The 16734-nt window shown below is 54.1% G+C and overlaps 1 protein-coding gene across 1 annotated transcript in view; it reads right to left on the reverse strand.

Moving 5' to 3' along the window:
- Positions 1 to 14678, reverse strand: part of LOC103767335 (NT-3 growth factor receptor) — a 143450-nt gene extending 128772 nt beyond the window's left edge. Inside the window, exon 1 of the mRNA XM_018069699.3 lies at positions 14347 to 14678. Within this exon, the coding sequence (XP_017925188.1) occupies positions 14347 to 14594 (248 nt within the window). The 5' untranslated portion in view covers positions 14595 to 14678. The remainder of the gene's footprint in view (positions 1 to 14346) is intronic.
- Between the last annotated feature and the right edge of the window lie 2056 nt (positions 14679 to 16734).

Below are 16734 nucleotides of genomic sequence, written 5' to 3' on the forward strand. Positions count from 1 at the left end.
CCTAGGCTGGTACCCCAGTTTTCCACTCATACATTGAGGATTAGGGCACTCAAAAAGCCACGCCAGAAGGTACTCAGATCTCCTGCAGAATCTTCCTCCCCAGGGAGCCAAGTAGAACCCTCCAAACCCTGTGTGCCCACAGCAGCTTTTCAGACAGCACCATCCCAAAACACTCCCATGGGTGACCCCACTGTGGCTCAGACTGTGCATCCCCTGCTGTGTGCTTCACTGACCTCCGTGGGGTGGGAGCAGGGCAGAGCCACTGGTGCATTTCAGGATAACGATCATTGCTGCTCATTAGGAGGAAAAAGGCAGCTGTGTTGGAGTGTCATCAGTTTCTGCCCACTGAGACTAAGAAAGGCTCAGTAACTTGTACACCAAATAACACCCTGCCTGGGTGCCAGGTGAGTGTATGCCCTTGGAACACCCCATCCAGCCACAGCAAAGCAGCAGCACTGCCAGCCTGCATCAAGAACAAGCCACAAGCTCCAACCACAGCCTTTCCCATAAAGACAGTGGCACCTCCCCTTGCACACCCTGGCACAGCCTAGCATGCCCAGGTCGTGGCACTGAACTGATGCCCCCATGCTTGGCTTCCTACACCCCCATCAGGCCAGACCCCTTGCCTCCGCTCCTGCATGCAGTCCCAGCATCATCATAAGGGGAAAAAAACCATAGCAGGGTCATCTCAGTAACTCAGGACTTTGAAACAGGACACAAGCATCCAGCAGAAGCCCAGGTGATGGTTGTCCATTACACAAGGGACCTCTGCTGCCTGCAGCTCCTTCACTGTTCACTGAAGAGAGCTTACATAGGGGCATGGTGAAGCTAAGCTATGGCATGACCCCGAGCACTCAAGGGATAAAGGGAGATTTTCCCTTTACTCTGGTTATTTTTACATCTCAGAAACATGTCCTGGGGGAGCAGCCCTCTCCAGGAGCCCTCCTAAGGGCTGGGATACCAACACCCTCCAGTTTACAGCCAGCTGGCTGCAGCCCAGCTGAAGATGACAGCCCAGCCCTGCTTCCAGCACAAGGATGACCTTCCCCACAGACAGCTGGGCAGAATGTCCTCCACCAGCTCCCACTGGCGAGTGAGTCCTGGGGGAGCTGTCAGGAGGGATTAACCCATCTTGGGATGGATCCCCTCCATCACCCCATCCCTGCGCCCACCCTCCATTCCCCCAGCCTCACCAGACCTCAGAATTTACAGCACAGGCAGAGCAAGAGGGTCGCCAGAGGAAAACTAATGGGGATGGAGGATTTACAAGGAAGGGCTGGATTCAAGGAAGGCAGAGCAAAGCAGAGGGTGATTTACAGGGTCAGCAGCAATTTACACAGCAGGTAGCACAGAGGTCAGGATTTACAGGGGCAGGGTAGAAATGCATTTTATGGGTGTTTATTAGGAAGTGAGCATCTCCTTCTTCTGACTGCTGTGACCTGGGGAGGGATACAGGAGCTGATGGATCTGCAGGGAGCCTCCCCCTTGCTCTGGAGGTCACAGAGAGGCCATCATGGGGAACCATCCCTGCCCCAGCATGGTTGCATGCTGCAGCTGGTTTCTGCTTGGCCACAGCACTCTCAGGGTCATTCTAGTGTGTCCCTGTCCCACCGCTGCCCTGAGGTGGTGTTCTAAGGTCAGGCTGGGTGGTCACTGCCTCCAGGGAGGCTACAAACCACAAACTCTCAGACATCTCCTCCTGGAGCTGGAGGCCCTTCCTGCCTCCTGGCAAGCCCCACAGTCCCTCCCCACCAGGGTCTGGTCCAACCCATCTGCTGGTAGAGAGGCAGCATTTCTCCCACTCCCAAGACTCTTTGCCGCCACTGGGATGGGGCTGCCAGGCTGGTGATGGGCAGGCAGGGATCATGGAATGCTGTCCCTCCATCCCACAGCGGGGCAGGTGAGCCAGCCCCAGGGCCACCATCACAAACACACACACAAGTCACATCACCCACTCTCCAGTCCCATTTTCCAGACACTCCTGGCACCCAGCAGGAGCCAGGAACTGAGGTCACCCCCACACATGCAACCCTGAACACACTGGTTTGGGCAGGCAGGTCCTTTCTCTCTCCCACTCCTGAACTGCACCAGGGCTGAGGAGGACACACTCACGGTGCAAACACAGTGCGTGGCAGCATGTTTGGGTCTCCAGCTGTCACACACCTCCCTGCCCAGGCTCACACTAGCAACATCCCTGAGCTGGCAGGTGCCAGGCTGGGCACAGAGACACATGCCTGCTCACACTGCCGGGGGTCAGCCTGAACAGATGCATGTGAAGGATAATGAGTAAAGAAATATATAGGAAAAGTTGTCCCAGCACAGAAACTCCACCACGTTGTGACATCCTCCCTTTGGAACACACTGTGACTGGCCTCTGCCACCCCAGGAGGACACTTAATGTTTGAGAGCGAGCCAGGACACTCTGCCACCCCCAGCTCTTCCCTGCCACTGCTTCCTCTCAGTGGTACAAGCTGAAGGCCACCCATCCAGAACTGAGGTTTGCAGCACATCATGGCCTGGGGACCAAAACTTCAGCCATGCCAGTATGAGGGTGCCCCGAGGTGACATGTCAACCCACACCTTGCATGCTCCTACATTTCCTCCCCAAAACGGTACCAGGTCTGGCTTGCAAAACAAAAGCTGGAGAGGTTGGTCCAAGAAGAGCCAAAAAAAGAGGAAATTCACTCAGACATTTTACCTCAGTCTCCTTCTTCAGGCACTCCCCTATTTTACAACAGATATAGGAGGCCACATGCTAAACAAGTGCAATTCCTGCAGGGGACACCCAATTTCTTGCAGTACTGGGTTGCTCAGCACAGGGGTGCAATAGGACAGGTGCCACTAGCAGAGAGAGGGAAGGAGAGGAACAGCTCCAAGCACTGACCACAAACACCCATGAAAGCACTGAGCACTGCCTGGCCCTGGCATGTCATAAACAAGATGAAAATAAAGTCGTGAGCATCTTACACAAAATAAGAGAAAAAGTTTCTCCCTTTCAGCTGGAGAGATACAGCTTGGCAGCACAGACAGGTTACAAGTCACACTGAACAATAACCCAAGGTGTAGGAGCCCAGATAACATCCCATCACTGACAGGTGAGGACTCAGCCCCAGCACAGCCCAGCTGATCCCACAGCTCCTCAGCAGAGGCACAAGGGCAGCAGCAGGGCAGCATCCCAAGCAACCTGGTTCTCTTATCAACGTAAAACTTCCAGAGAGGCACAATAGCAGCACCCAACTCACATCTTCATCAGAACCACAAACAGCAGCAACACCATTGCCCCCCTCCCGCTCCCCCAAAGTTTGACTAAAGCTCAGGAGTATCTTTGCTTTTATAAATCTCTGCCTTTTAATGATGGCTTCAAGGCTCAGAGAAAAAAAGGCCCATTAAACTCACTGAATAAGTTAATGGGGCAGAGAGAATCCATTTCAAAGCCACCCCAGGCTATTTTCCTCTGGAGCTAAAGCCTGAATAAGCAAAAAGGAAAAATTAAAACTGTACAGTGCTTTGCCAATAAATAACCCCCAGTGTAATCCGCTACCAGGCAGGCCTCCATTTGCAGAGATAATAGGATGCAGATCAGCTGCAAACCACCTCCCCTTGCAGGGACCACCACCTTTTGACTGCAATTAGCTGTGCTGAGGCAGGAATCTCCATCTCCTGCCTGTCCACTTCCACCTGCCTGGGCAGGAGGGAATGGCACATCCTGCAGGGAAGTGCCAAAATCCAGCACTTGGCTCTGCAATTCCCCTACATCAATACTCAAAGCACACACTCCTGCTTCTCTGCCTCATTTTTACCCAGCCCTTCTGCCCCTTCATCCCTGTCTTCTCCCCCTCCTTCATCAGCAGAGCTATGGGTCCGTCCCTCTCCCATCAACCAGAGCCCACACAGAGCTGCTCCTCCCCAAACACTTAAAAAACAAGTGCATGTCCCAGAGAGGGGAAAAGAAATAGAAATCCCTGCTTGTAAATGTTGATCCCACTAGACGCAATTTGTTTACTATTTAATATTTAAAGATGCTAATTAAGTCTCTGAATAAATAAATCTATGCTATCCGTGCCTTTTGGAAGGCAAGGATCCTTCCCTCGGGGCCAGGGCAGCCCACAGCACGCTGGGTGGTGGGCATTCTGCCTGGGGCTCGGACAAGCCCAGGGCAAAGCCTGAGAATCCCACCACCATCCTTCCTAGAAGGGAGGGCTTATCTGCAACACAAAGCAACACCAGGCACGGCGCAGGCTGGGAGCACCAAGCACTTCAGCCATCAAGTCCTGAAGGGGAGCACAGGCAGGGCAAGGCACAGAAAAGATGATTTCCAGCCAGGGTTGCCCAAAGAGGTGCCTCTTGGCCCTGAAGTGGGATCTCAGCTACAACCAAGGAGCCAAGGGGTTGTGCTCCCAAGGGCCAGAGGATCAACCCACAAAATACTGTAGGGACACAACAACAGACACCAACACACATCAAACAGCCCAACACCATGCAGGCAGCCAGGGTTGCTCCAGCAACCAGCTACAGATACCCACATCCCTCCCCTCTGCCTGGAGCCAGGGCAAGCAACCCACACAGCTTCCTACCTGAGAGCACCCCCATTCCAGGTCCTCTTCTCAAAACCACCACTGCAGCATCTTGTAAGGAACAGTAACTGCTGTCTCCCTTATATACAAACCCCAACTCCCTCAACGCCCACACCTCAGCTCTCCCACCTGATACCTCTTCAGCCTCATTAGGCTCTGCCTCTCCCAAATCAGCTCCAGCTGTATCACGCACCTTACCATTAACCCCTGGTGTGCCAGCCCTGCAGAGCTCCCTGTTGTAGAGGCCCCTTCCCTGCCCAAGCAGCAACCCTGCACCACATGGGTGCCCTGCATGCAGTCCTCGGGCTCAGGCTTTGCTCTGATGCTCCCAAGAATACTCCTCAGTATCTGCTCCAACCTGAAATGGGGACCACAGTGCTTCCCAAGGGAGCTGCTCTAACCCTGATCTGGCTCTGTGCTACCCTGCCCTCTCCCCTGCAGAGCCTGGGACAGCCTGTGAGATGGTTGGCAGCAGGGATGTGTTCAGAGCCCCTCTGAGGCTCAAACTAGGAAATAGTCCCCAATAACATTCAGCTTCTCTGAACTGGCACAGAGAGTGCTGCAGGAGGAAGGGATGCTCTTGGCAGACTGAGAAGCTGGGAACATGCAGCCTCCTTGACCCTGTGTCCCACTGAACTTTGCTTGCTCCACAAGCTGCTCAGCAGCAGTCACCAAGTGATTTGGCAGCTTTCACCTTAGTTTTTCTGGGATATATTTTGGCTGGGAGAGCACAGACAGGGTAGGAGACAGACAAAGCCAGGACCCCCATCACTGCCCCAGGAATACCAGTCACATCCTGGTGGCAAGAGTTTTGGAGGACAAGAGAATTTTTTCCAGCCACACAAGTCACAGAGCTCCCCAGAGGCAATTCCATCTGTACGGGGATGGACGTGAGGGATGCCCAAGCTGGCCTTGTGTGCCTGGGTTAGAAGCAGACAGGAGGAGGGCAGGCAGCCCAGGGGAGCATTTGCACAGCTGGATCACAGACTGGAGAGCCAAGACTCCTTGTTCCCAGCCCAGGTCACTGAACAGCATTTCCATGGAGAGCATGGGATGGGGATGAGGCCAGAGCTGCTCCAGAAGCAAAAGGAAAGTCAGCAGCTGCAGGCACCCGAGCTCTTCCCCATGTGGTTTTGTGTCCCGGCAGGGTCAGGAGTGAGAGCCTGGCATCTCTGTGGCTCAGCTGAGCACTCATGTTCCTAATTTATCCTGGCAAAGCCCTGAGCATGCAGGGTCCTCAGCAGCACTCAGATCACCAGCATCTGTTTGAACATTTCTACATTAACATTTCTTAGTGGGAACCTCCTGGTGAGAGTTAGTTAAGGGACAGCCTTGCACAACCCAGGAAGATGGGGGCTTCACCACGTTCACATCTGCTCCTACCCACTTCTCGGTCCCCAGGGACAGTACAGGGAGCCAGCAAAAGCACCAGAGCCCTGTCCCCTCCCCAGCACGGAGCTGTAGGAGAGCTGCAGGGAAGAGGCTGTGTGGGGAATTGCACTTGGGCTCAGCATCTCCCTGAATCACTCCCTGGGATCCCAAGACTGCTTAGTTGTGACTGCAACAAGCACCATAGTCAAGAACAAGCACCCTGAGTCACACATCTGTGCTGTCACACCATCACACTCCCTTGGGAATCCTTCCTGACCTCTCTGCTCCACCACTGGGACATTTGTTTTTGATTAAAAAGACAAATTTCATTCTGTTTAGGCAGACAAAAGCTGGGAGAAGGGGAAAGTGGGGGTGATGTCACATGCTGGAGGGGGGTAGAGGAAGGGGATGGTCACTATCAGGCTTCATTATGTACTATACCAAAGCACTGGGTGGCAGCTGGAGGAAAGCTGGATGTAGACATGGTTATGGCTTCTCCTTCAGCTCCTAAACTGCTATAGCACATGAAAACAAGCTAAAAATACAGCACATATTTTCCTGGTGCTACTCTTCCAGGCGTGCAGGGGCAAGGTCTTACACAGAGGGGAACAGGACAGGACCCCCAGTCCCATGGGACCTGGAATCAGGGTGGGGATGCACAAGGACACAACAGATCAAGGCTGGTGGAGTAGCCCTGCTGGCTGGGCACTGACTTCAAAGGGAGCCTTCCAAAGGGAGTTCAGAGAGACTTCAGTCTCCCTTTCTTGAACTGAAGTCCAGTCCCAGAGCAGTATCACAGCTCTAAACCCACGTCCATAACCCACACCCCAACACACAATCACATCCAACTAAATGTCACCCCTGCCATGACACCGGGGGCCCATTTGCTGTTGCATTGTGGGACCACTGGGTGTCACAGCCCTTCCATCACGCTGGCAGCACTTGTCAATAGCCAGCAGGGAAATAACCAGTCCACCCTTGGCCCAGCTGCCAGGAAGGATGAGATACCTCCAGGAATTGCACATGGAGGATCCTGCAGGGCCAGCTTCCTGCCCCCACTCACCCTTGCTCTATCTCAGAGCAGGCTCTTCTCAGCCTTCCTCCCTTGGGGAAGGACATGTGGCCTCTTTAGCCCTCCAGTCTTCATCCGACCTGTACAGAGGGTTAATCAGAGGAGCAAAATGCATTGCACCTACTTTGGAAGCCTCCAGAGACAGCTCTCAGCCTGTGCCCTCTTGCCTCTACCTCCAGGATTTCTCCATGAACTTCTCTCATGTCTACTAAATATAACAGGGCCAATAGAGCAGCCTTGTTATCCCTCCCTCCATGCTTGACCTCTCCCTAAACCCTGGCTGGTGCTGGGCTGAAGGGTTTCCATCCCCACTCTGCGTCCTGCAGGCCAGCTGCACCACTGCTCTGTGCCTCAGTTTCCTCATCATTAAAATGATGAGAACTCTTAGGGTCTTCCTTGTAGAACGTGTACAGCCAGAAGCTGGTCACAGATGGCAGCTCACCACCCGCATCAGGCACCTCTTGCCCAGAAACACCTTCTCAGTGACCCGCTTTGGTTGGGTCAATACCTTCCAAAAAGCTGCAAATCACTTCAATTCACAGACAGGCTGGAGCTGCATCACTTGCAGCACTGGTGTAAGAGTTATGGGTACGTGGGTGTGCACTGACCACATCCTCTTGCAGCAGCACAGCGAAGAAAACCCTGACCCAGCAACCCACCCAGATCCCCAAGGGCCATCCGACACTGACAGGGATTGGGATGCCAAGTTAGGGAGCAGCCCAAGAGGGGTTCAGCAACATGGGCGCCCGGAGTAAAGGCCCTTCAGTGCGACATCAAGCAAGCGGCGACCTGACCGCCGAGCCCTCGCAGCCCCCGGCGCTCTCACACCCCGCGCCGCCCCGGTGCGGCTCCATCCCGGCCGTGCCCGCGAATCCCGCGAATCCCGCGAAACCCGCGCATCCCGCATCCCGGAGCCGGGCTGTCTGGCGCTGCCGCTTGCCCTCTAGCGGCACAGCCACCTTTAGACGGAAATAGCGGAGCGGCTGAGCCGGGATGCGCCGGGCAGAGGGAGCCGGGGCTGAGCCGGGCTCCGGAGCGGAGCAGGGTGGAGGCTCGGCCGGGCGTTACGGGGCATCCATGGAGATGCTCTTTTGCCAGCGCTCCCGCACGAACAGCCTCGGTCTCGAGCGTCTCCTTGCTGCGGGATAACGGGAACAGCCTGGTGCAGCCGTGGTCCTGGTGCTGTGTGCGTGGTCCTAGTGGACCTGGAGCATGGGGTGAGGTGAGCAGGCTGCTGGGTCCTCATCTCCATGAGCGGCACAAAGTGCTGCGATATCCAACCACTCCACAAACTGCAGCCTCTGAGCAAGAAACTCACCCCACAGCACCTCCTTGATGACAGTTTTTTGTTCATCCCTTGGTGCAGATGGAAGAGCAAGAGAATTCAGGGGAGACCAGAGCCCACAGGCTGCTGTCAAACACACCTGCTTAGAAAGCACCTACACAACCTATTGAACCCCTCACTGCAGAAAACACAAAACTATTGCTGTTACACAGTGCCTGGTAAACAACACAGTAAGTTACAAGCACTATTATCATTTACCTTTGGGAGCCTGGCAGGCTTAGGGGTTGGTTCACCCCCCACTTGACTGCAGTCTTCCCTAAGTGGGATGCACTGAATCCAGCCATAAACTCATGGGCAACACCAAGCAGGGGCACTCCATTGAGCAGGACAGGCTGGTGTGCCAGGGCAGCACCAGAAAGCATTGCACTATGTACCTGCAGAGCTCCCCAAGGGTGACCCCATGGGACATCTCATGGACGGTTTGGGGGGTGCACTGAAAGAGCCCGGCATTTCTGGGTCCATGGATGGTCACAGCCCTTTGGGAGACCTCAAACAGCCTCATGCCAAAGCACATGAAGGTATCACCTTCCCAGGGGTGAGCTGAGAGGGCAGAGCATACCCAGAGATCTTTTCCTAACAGAGCTCTACAGAAGCCACTAACCAGGGGCAACACATCTCCAAGCCTCTGAGGGCAGCATGCAAGTCCTTCTTCACTCTCTTCTTCTTCCTCCTACTACCAGGAGGAATAGGTAGTCCTGAAGCATCTTCATCTCACCTCTCCAATCCCAAGGAGACAAGCCAACAGGCAGAGCTGACTTAGACCTCCCCAAACACTGCAGGACATGAGAGTTGGGGAGATGTCACATGCACCCTGAAACCATCTGGGTCATCAGCTGCTCCTGTCCCAGCAGCAGTTCAGGGCCCACATTTGGTTCAGAAAAAGTCTGTGAAGTCCTGGCAGGCACCAAAATTGTCTCCTTCTTGGAGAAATACCTGACATCACCTGTGCCAGGAAAGTGCCTCTCTCCAGGACTGGTCAGCAGAGAGAAAAACCACAAGAGCAGGGCAAGGAACCAACAGCCAGCTCACAGAAAAGGGGGAGGATATGGAGGTTACAGTGCTCCTGACTTAAGTCATCTCTAGAGTATCAAGACTATACATGTCAGCCCACCTCTTTGTCCCAAACATCTCTGCACCCTCTTCTGTCCCCACAGCCTTGTGCTGGACCCACCTCTCCCATCTTAACATCCTTCAGGACAGCTGCTCTGCATGAACAAGAGCCCAAGAAATCCAAGCTGGATGGAATTAGAGACCTTTTGAATGGCCTCTGCAGCAGCCAAAGCCTCTGGGACCAGGAGATGGGAGGCTTTGGGAATGCAGAGCCCTTCATCTCTGGAGAGAAGTAGATTCATAGAGAGGGGAAAAGTTTGTGCCCGTTGTCTGAAGCAGAGCAGTCACTACCTTGAGCATCACAGGAGGCCTTTTCTCAACTGTTTGGGTCACCAAAGCAACTCCTGCTCCCTCTGGCCCTTCTAGGAAGACGCCTGCCCTTTCTCTCTCCCCTCCTTCCCAGATGCAGGCACACAGGAGCATTACCAGTGCCTCAGCTCTCCCTGCACCGGCACTGAAAGGGTGCTGCTGCTCTGAGCACCCCCTCTCTCTCTCCCCCTCTCCACATGCTCCCGGCTCCCGCGCAGCGAGTGGGGGCTGCGCTGCCGCTCCCCCCCACAGCACTCAGCTCTGACGTGGCTCTCCCACCCCCAGCCAGGCCCACGGCATGGAGTGGATGCTGCCGTGGGCTGGTGGGACAGCCCAAAAGGAAAGAATGAGGATGCTCTTCCTGTCCATGGAAAGGGACAAGATGCTTCCTCTTCGCCCTGCGAAACCCCAAAATCCTGCACCCCACAGTGCTCCAGAATAAGCCACCTCCCCTTGGGTTGCTCTGAATTCATATCACCTTGTTGAAAGCAGCTACGAACTGCACAGATACACCCTGAAAATCCACCCATGGAGGCTATTTTACCACAAGAGTCCCCATCCTCCCCTGGTGAGGCTGGGCGAGGAGCAAGGTTTTATATACCAGGGACATCTCCCTACCTTGAGGGAGCCCAGGGGTGACAAATGCAGGCCACCATCGCCTGCCTAGCAGCATCTCTCCAGTGCCATAGCAACAGCTGAGAAGTAGGGAGGCCCAGATGGCAAACTCCTCCGTCTGTCCTTCCCCACGCACGGTGCCGGCGCACGCAGGAACTGCCCACGCTGCCAGAAGGGTAACTCCCCGGCCCGGCCCACCCCTGGCATGCGGCACCCACCGTCACCCTGACACACGGCACAGCCGGGCCCGGCTTCCCCATGCCCCAGCCAGCCCCTCACAGTGCCATGGTGGGGGACCCAGAGTGACAAAGACCCCAGCTGCTCAGAGCACAGGGGCACAAGGGGCTCTGTGCTGCAGGATCCCCCAGGATCAAAGTTCTCCCTGTGCGTCCAGTATTTTTAGGGAGGTCTAGCAATGAATGGAGCCCCACATCGCAGGGGTGAGGATGGACTGGGGGGAGCTTGAGCATCTCCTTAAGTCACACCTGGCTGGGGACACAGTAAAGGCCACCCAGCTGCACCAGGAAAAGCAATGGCATGGATATACCCCCACCCCATGGAGTCCTCTCCCAAAATCAGGAGGACGAAATGCAGAGCGTGACTCCAAATTGGAGCCATCTCAGTCAGGTCCAAGGTGGCCTCCCAGCTGGACAGAACCACTGGCAGCTCTCACAGGGATCTGTGTGAAGAGTCGTGTCTCCAGGGATGCAATCCAAAATTGGGTAAACTTCTGGGCATGCTGGCAAAGGGCAGAGGGAAATCAGCCAATCCAACCTCCTATTCCATCTCAGGGCAGGAACCTCCCACCCTTTCCCTGCTTCACCATTAACCTGGCACTGCCTGGATTTGCATGGAAGTTGAGTGTCACCATCCCCTCCAGCCTATCCAGGGCAGGAGCCACCTAACCCTGACTGCTCCACTTTTACCAAAAGGAGGATGGGTGGGAAGCCAGAAGCACCAGCAATTGAAGCAAAGGCCATTCATTTGAGGGGTGCAGTGGGAGGCTCAGTTGTGGGGTACCACACTGTGGGCACCCAGGCCTGCCTTCCAGCCTCCGTGGGCAGCACTACAGGCTGGGTGTTTCCTGTCCCTCTTCTGTCGTCCTTGCCTTGGGGTTCTCATCAGCTGCTGAGGAGGGATAAAACCCAAAGCTCCTGATGGCTTAGCCCCCAGTGCTGGGTTTGGGTGGGCTGGAGTGGAGGGGTCTTGCCCTGGCTCAAGTGGGTAAGACGGACAAGCCCTCCAAGATGGCTCACAATGTTTTCTTTTTCCAGACCTCTGAACAGGCTCTGGCAGTCTTTCATCAGCAACACCCAAGCCCTAATTTCAAAGCTGAGCTGTCTTTTGGACATGAATAAGTCTCTGCTTGGTCCCAGGGTTGTTTCACCACCCCACACTCCATCTGCTTTTTCACCAGCAACAAGATGGAGCAGCAACCACCACCTTCCCCAGGGCCCATGGGGAGGACCCATCAGGGGCATCAAATCCCCCAGCCACAGGGACAGGGCTGAGCCTCCCCTGCTCACCCCCCAGCCAGTGGGAGAAGGTGTTTTTGCCCACTGGCTGTCCACAAACAAGGCAAGCTGCCTAAGGAGGCCAAGCCCCCGGTGAGCATGGCAAGCAGGAGGAAACACTGTTCAGTGCCCAGCTGAATCAGACTCGCATGCCGGGAGTGATTCAGCGATGACCAGGCTGGGCTTCGAGGCACCCCTCACCCCAGCACCCATGATGTCAGGGCTGTCAAGGAGAGGCCTGACATCAGCCTGGAAGGGTTCAGGACCTGATGCCTCCCAGACAAGAGGATGAAAGTGATTCAACCCTGGATCCCAGCAGTGACTCCTTTGCTGGGAAACATCCCCACCACACAAACCATCCCTCTGCTCCCATAAGCATCCCCTACAAACCACTGCTGCCTTCCCAGGAAGCACAGACCCTTGGGGAAAGTTTTCACTCGTGATCAGTCTCAGCCCCCCATGGTATTTTGGGGTTCACCCCAGTCCTGTGCCTCAGTCCCCCCAAAGCCTGAGGAGGAAGGTGTGGAGTCAGAAGCGATGCAGGAGGTGAGTGAATGTGCTTTGCTCAGTGTGTAGCAGAGATGCATACAAATTCCAGAAAAACTGGCACCTTCTTCTCCTTCCCCAACTTAAGAGAAGCATCTCTCCAAAAAAATACCCAATATTTGTCTCTGGAGTTGTCCATTTTGGGCATTTTTTTGCCCCTCTCCTTTTTATGGACTGCTTATCAGCATTTTTCAATTTCAAATCAGTAAAGACATTTTCTGGGCACAAAGGACTCGTGTAACACTACCTCTCCCAGCAGTTTAGATGTGTCTGTGCATCTGACAACGCACACTTACGCTGGTGGCTTCCAAACCCTTCCCAGCCTTTCCTGCTGCTCCCCAGCCCCCAAAGAGTTAAAACTAAACCACAACAAACAGCGAGCAGAGGGAAAAAACACGAGTTTCTCTGACTTCCCCAGCATCACCCTCATCCCTCGAGCATCGCAGAGAAAACACTCCACCACCACGACGCAGGATAAATATGGGGCAATTGGAAGGGGAGCATTGCATTAGTTTTCCCCACTTACTTTCCCCATTCCTGCTGGGTTTTCAGGGGGGTTGCTGGCAGGGGGAAGGCAGGGCTGGGTGTTCAGGGTCAGTGGTACCTGCTGAAAACCTGCCTGGGCATCGCATGAACCTGTAAGCAAGCAGGAAAAGCAGCTCCCGTCATCTTTACCCAGCAAAGGTGACGAGCAGAGCTGCAAAAGAGGCACTGCAATTACTCCATGGCTCTGCTGCAATTGCACTGTGACCAAATAAAACAGCCTCAGGAAGAGACCCAAAGCCCTCTCCCTCCATGCAACCGTGCCATCGAGGTGGGGAAAATAAATAAATAAATAACCCTCCATTACTCATTTCAAACCTTGCTGCATTTAACTGTCAGAATAAAGGATTCCACCTCTTCTCAACTCCCACTGGCAACTTGCTCTGGGGGCTACATTTCCCTAAATGCTCACATTTCAATTAGCATTAGAATAATGAAATGGCTCAGAGTTCATCTCACCCAAAAATGTACTGGAAAATAAAGAGCAGAGATTGGAAGCGATGAGGAATTTTTTTTTTTTTCACACACACAGAGCATGATGGATTCGGGAGAAGGAAATATATTCTTTTCTCGACTCCACGCTGATGAGATTAACATGGGCTTTGCTAACTGCCTCTCCAAACAAGGATAATGCAACTTCAAGTTGATTTTCCAGATAAACAAGCATGCAAACAAACGCAAAGTGCTCAACTAAAAATATCTCCCTGCTCCGATGCTTCTCCCCACCACCACCACCCTAGCCGAAAACGCACAAATCCTATCGCAGCACCACGACAAGTTGTAAAATTATAACAATGCGAGTTAAATAAGCTACTTAAGGGACATCTCACTGTCCTATTTTTTTTTTCCTCCCATTAAAAAGGCGAAACCGCAGATCCCCAGATACACTCAGGGAAGGGAGCATTTTCTGATGTGGGGATGTAAAAAATAATGACATTCTAACAAGATCCAAAGTCTCAAGAAGGGAAAAGCAGCTCAGAACTTGCTTTTCTTGCCCAATTTGGGTAAATATGTGACGATGTGTGGCTGTAGCGTCCCCCCTCCCCTTGCAGAAGCAAACAGTTAAAGGAAGCAGCAGCTTTAGCATCTTTGCCTGCTGCTCTCTCTCCTGCTAAGGAATCAGATCTCATTTACTTTATTCCTCTTAAGCCTTGGCCAAACTGTTGCTGGGCTTTTTATGTTTTTTTTGTGGGGATGGAATAAGGGAAAAGCCGGATCTGCGTCCTCTGCCCGGGGAGCCGGACTGAGCCCAGACAGCGCAGCGATGCCGGGGGCACCTGAGCCCCGCACGGGCGACCCAGCCCGCACCCTGCCGCGGGAGGGGGAGCCCGGGGGACCCCCACTTACATGGAAGTGATGTTCCTTGAGATGTCCGTGATATTGATGCTCGTGTTGCCATTGCTGCTGCCTGAATCCTGCCCTTCCAAGAGAGGGAAGAGGTTCCCATCATCCGGCTTGTTGCAATTGATGTCTGTCTTGCTGCAAAGACAATTAGCAGGGCAAGCCAGCACCGAAAGCAGATAGTCTCCCCAAATGCTCCAGAGCAAAAATACCCTCCAGAAAGTGCACTTGGTAGGGCAAAGAGAGACATCCATCTCCGATTGCTGCTTCTAAAAAAGAGGAGGAGGAGGAAAGGGGGGATGGAGGGAGGGGAAGGGGGGGAAAGGGGGAAGGAAACAAAGACAGAGGGAGGAAAAAAAAAAAAAAAACAACAACAACAAAACCTCAAGCGATCAGATGCAAAAATCCTCCAGCAGATGAAATCATGCTGGCAGCTGGCTGGGAGAGGCTGTAATTCCCGCTAGGGCAGCGGCCGCGGCCGCGGGCGGGGATGGATGCATGCCGGCCCGGCCGCCCGCCGCTCCCGCAGCCGCTCCGGAGGATCGCAACGGGAGGCTGGGGAGGGAGGGATGGGAGGGGAGGGAGGGAGAGAAGCAGCCGGGGAAATAAATAAATAACAAAAACGGTGCGAAAGTCACCAAGTCCCACCTACTGGGCAGAATTAAAATTGACACACCTGCAAAAAAAACAGACAGAGGGAGGGGAGGGGGCGATCTCCCCTTCCCATCGCTTCCCTCCCCCAGCCTGGCCAACCCTGCTGCGGCGGGCACAAAAAGCAGAGGAGGAGGAGGAAGAGGAGGAGGAAGGCTTGCAAAGAGAACTGGACTCCGCAATAAAAAGGATTCCCCACCCCCTTCCCTCTCTTCTAAAATCAATGTAGGAGGAAGGGGGGAGAGAGGGGAAAAACCCACCCCAGCACTGCTGGAGCTCAGCTCAGCCCCGGTAGCAGAAGAAAAGTTGAAGCTGGGGTTAAATTTGTGGTGGGGGAGAGCAGAGGGGCTCTGGCTCGGCTCCTGCTTTCTCAAGCTCTTTTGGAGGACGATGCTGCCTTTCCCTTGGTTGTTGGGTGGGTTTCCCCCCCACCCCAATCAGGACATAAGGGTGGAGAGGAAAGAGAGATTAAACTGAACTGGAAGAGAATAAAAGCCAGTGTGGATTACAGCAATTTAAATCTCTTTTTTTTTCCTCTTCAGCGAGAGGATCCTGGCGAGAGGCAGATCAGACGGCTGGGTGGGGAAAAAAGCGACTGGAGAGCACCCAGGAAGGACTTTCTAGAAAAGATGCACCCCCCACCCCCTAAAAAAATGCATCGGGGACCCAGCCGGCTGCCGGGAAGCGCAGGCAGGAGCACTCAGGGTCAGGGCTCCCGTCCTCTCTCCCCTGGCTTCCCCCTTCCCTCCTGCAGCAGATTCTGCAATCAGACATGCAAAAAAAAAAAAAAATCCTGAAAGAGGAAGACTGAAGTGTTGAAAAGGCTGAGCTCAGAGCGCCGAAATGGCATCAGGAGAGCAGTGAGTGCGAGCTGAACAGCAGAGCGAATTAAGATGCATGGTGCATTTTTGGCAAGCACAAACCCAAGCAGATCAGAGCTCTGCTTAATTTGCTCTGCTTTTCCACAGCGCTTTTCTGCATGCCTTTTTTTTTTTCTCCTCTCCCCAATAGTTTCATGTCTCTGCTCCTCTGCACAGAGACACAGTGATAAAGGGATGGTGCTGCAGGCAGGAGCACGGGTGAACGGAGGAATTACAGGTGTAGGACTCCAAATATTTCAAGGGTCTACTTCTGCCAGGTACAGAGCTTTGCAACGGGAGGAGAGAGAGTACGAGCTGAGCCAACAGCTCCAAGATCTGCTACACACCCCGAATCATCCTAGTCCAGAAGAGGCAACTGGACTGGGGGTGAGGGAGAAGGGGAGAGAAGGGAGACGGCAAGGAAGAGGGGATAAATAGCAGCTGCAGGGAGGATTTGCAACTGGGATTCAGGCACCTCTCAGTGGGGAGCAGCTGCCCACAGCCATGCACACGGGGAGCCCATCCCAGTGGGACACGAGCAGGGATCATACTTGGGCAAGTCCTCACCCATTGCTGCCCAGCCACATCAGAAGCCCTGAAGTGGATGGCAGTGATGTGCAAGGGGCTGCACATTCTGGAGCATCAGTCCTGCTCCCATGGAGTCTTCAGGGGTGCCGGGCAGCTTCACCAGGGTTCCTCTTGCCAGGCTCCCCAGGAGAAGCAGGAGCACTTGATTAAACATCAAAGTGGGAGGGCTGGTTTCTTCTGAGCCCCACCCGCTTCTGAATTACCGAAGTGAAACACTTGGAGCAAAAGAGATCACTGAAGTGCGTGGCACTGCGAGGAAGAGGAGCACGGGGGCGAGGGCTTGGTAGTTCCCCAC

The sequence above is a fragment of the Manacus vitellinus genome, unplaced genomic scaffold (assembly GCF_001715985.3).
Source record: "Manacus vitellinus isolate BGI_N305 unplaced genomic scaffold, ASM171598v3 scaffold_16_pilon, whole genome shotgun sequence".
Lineage (NCBI taxonomy): Eukaryota > Metazoa > Chordata > Aves > Passeriformes > Pipridae > Manacus > Manacus vitellinus.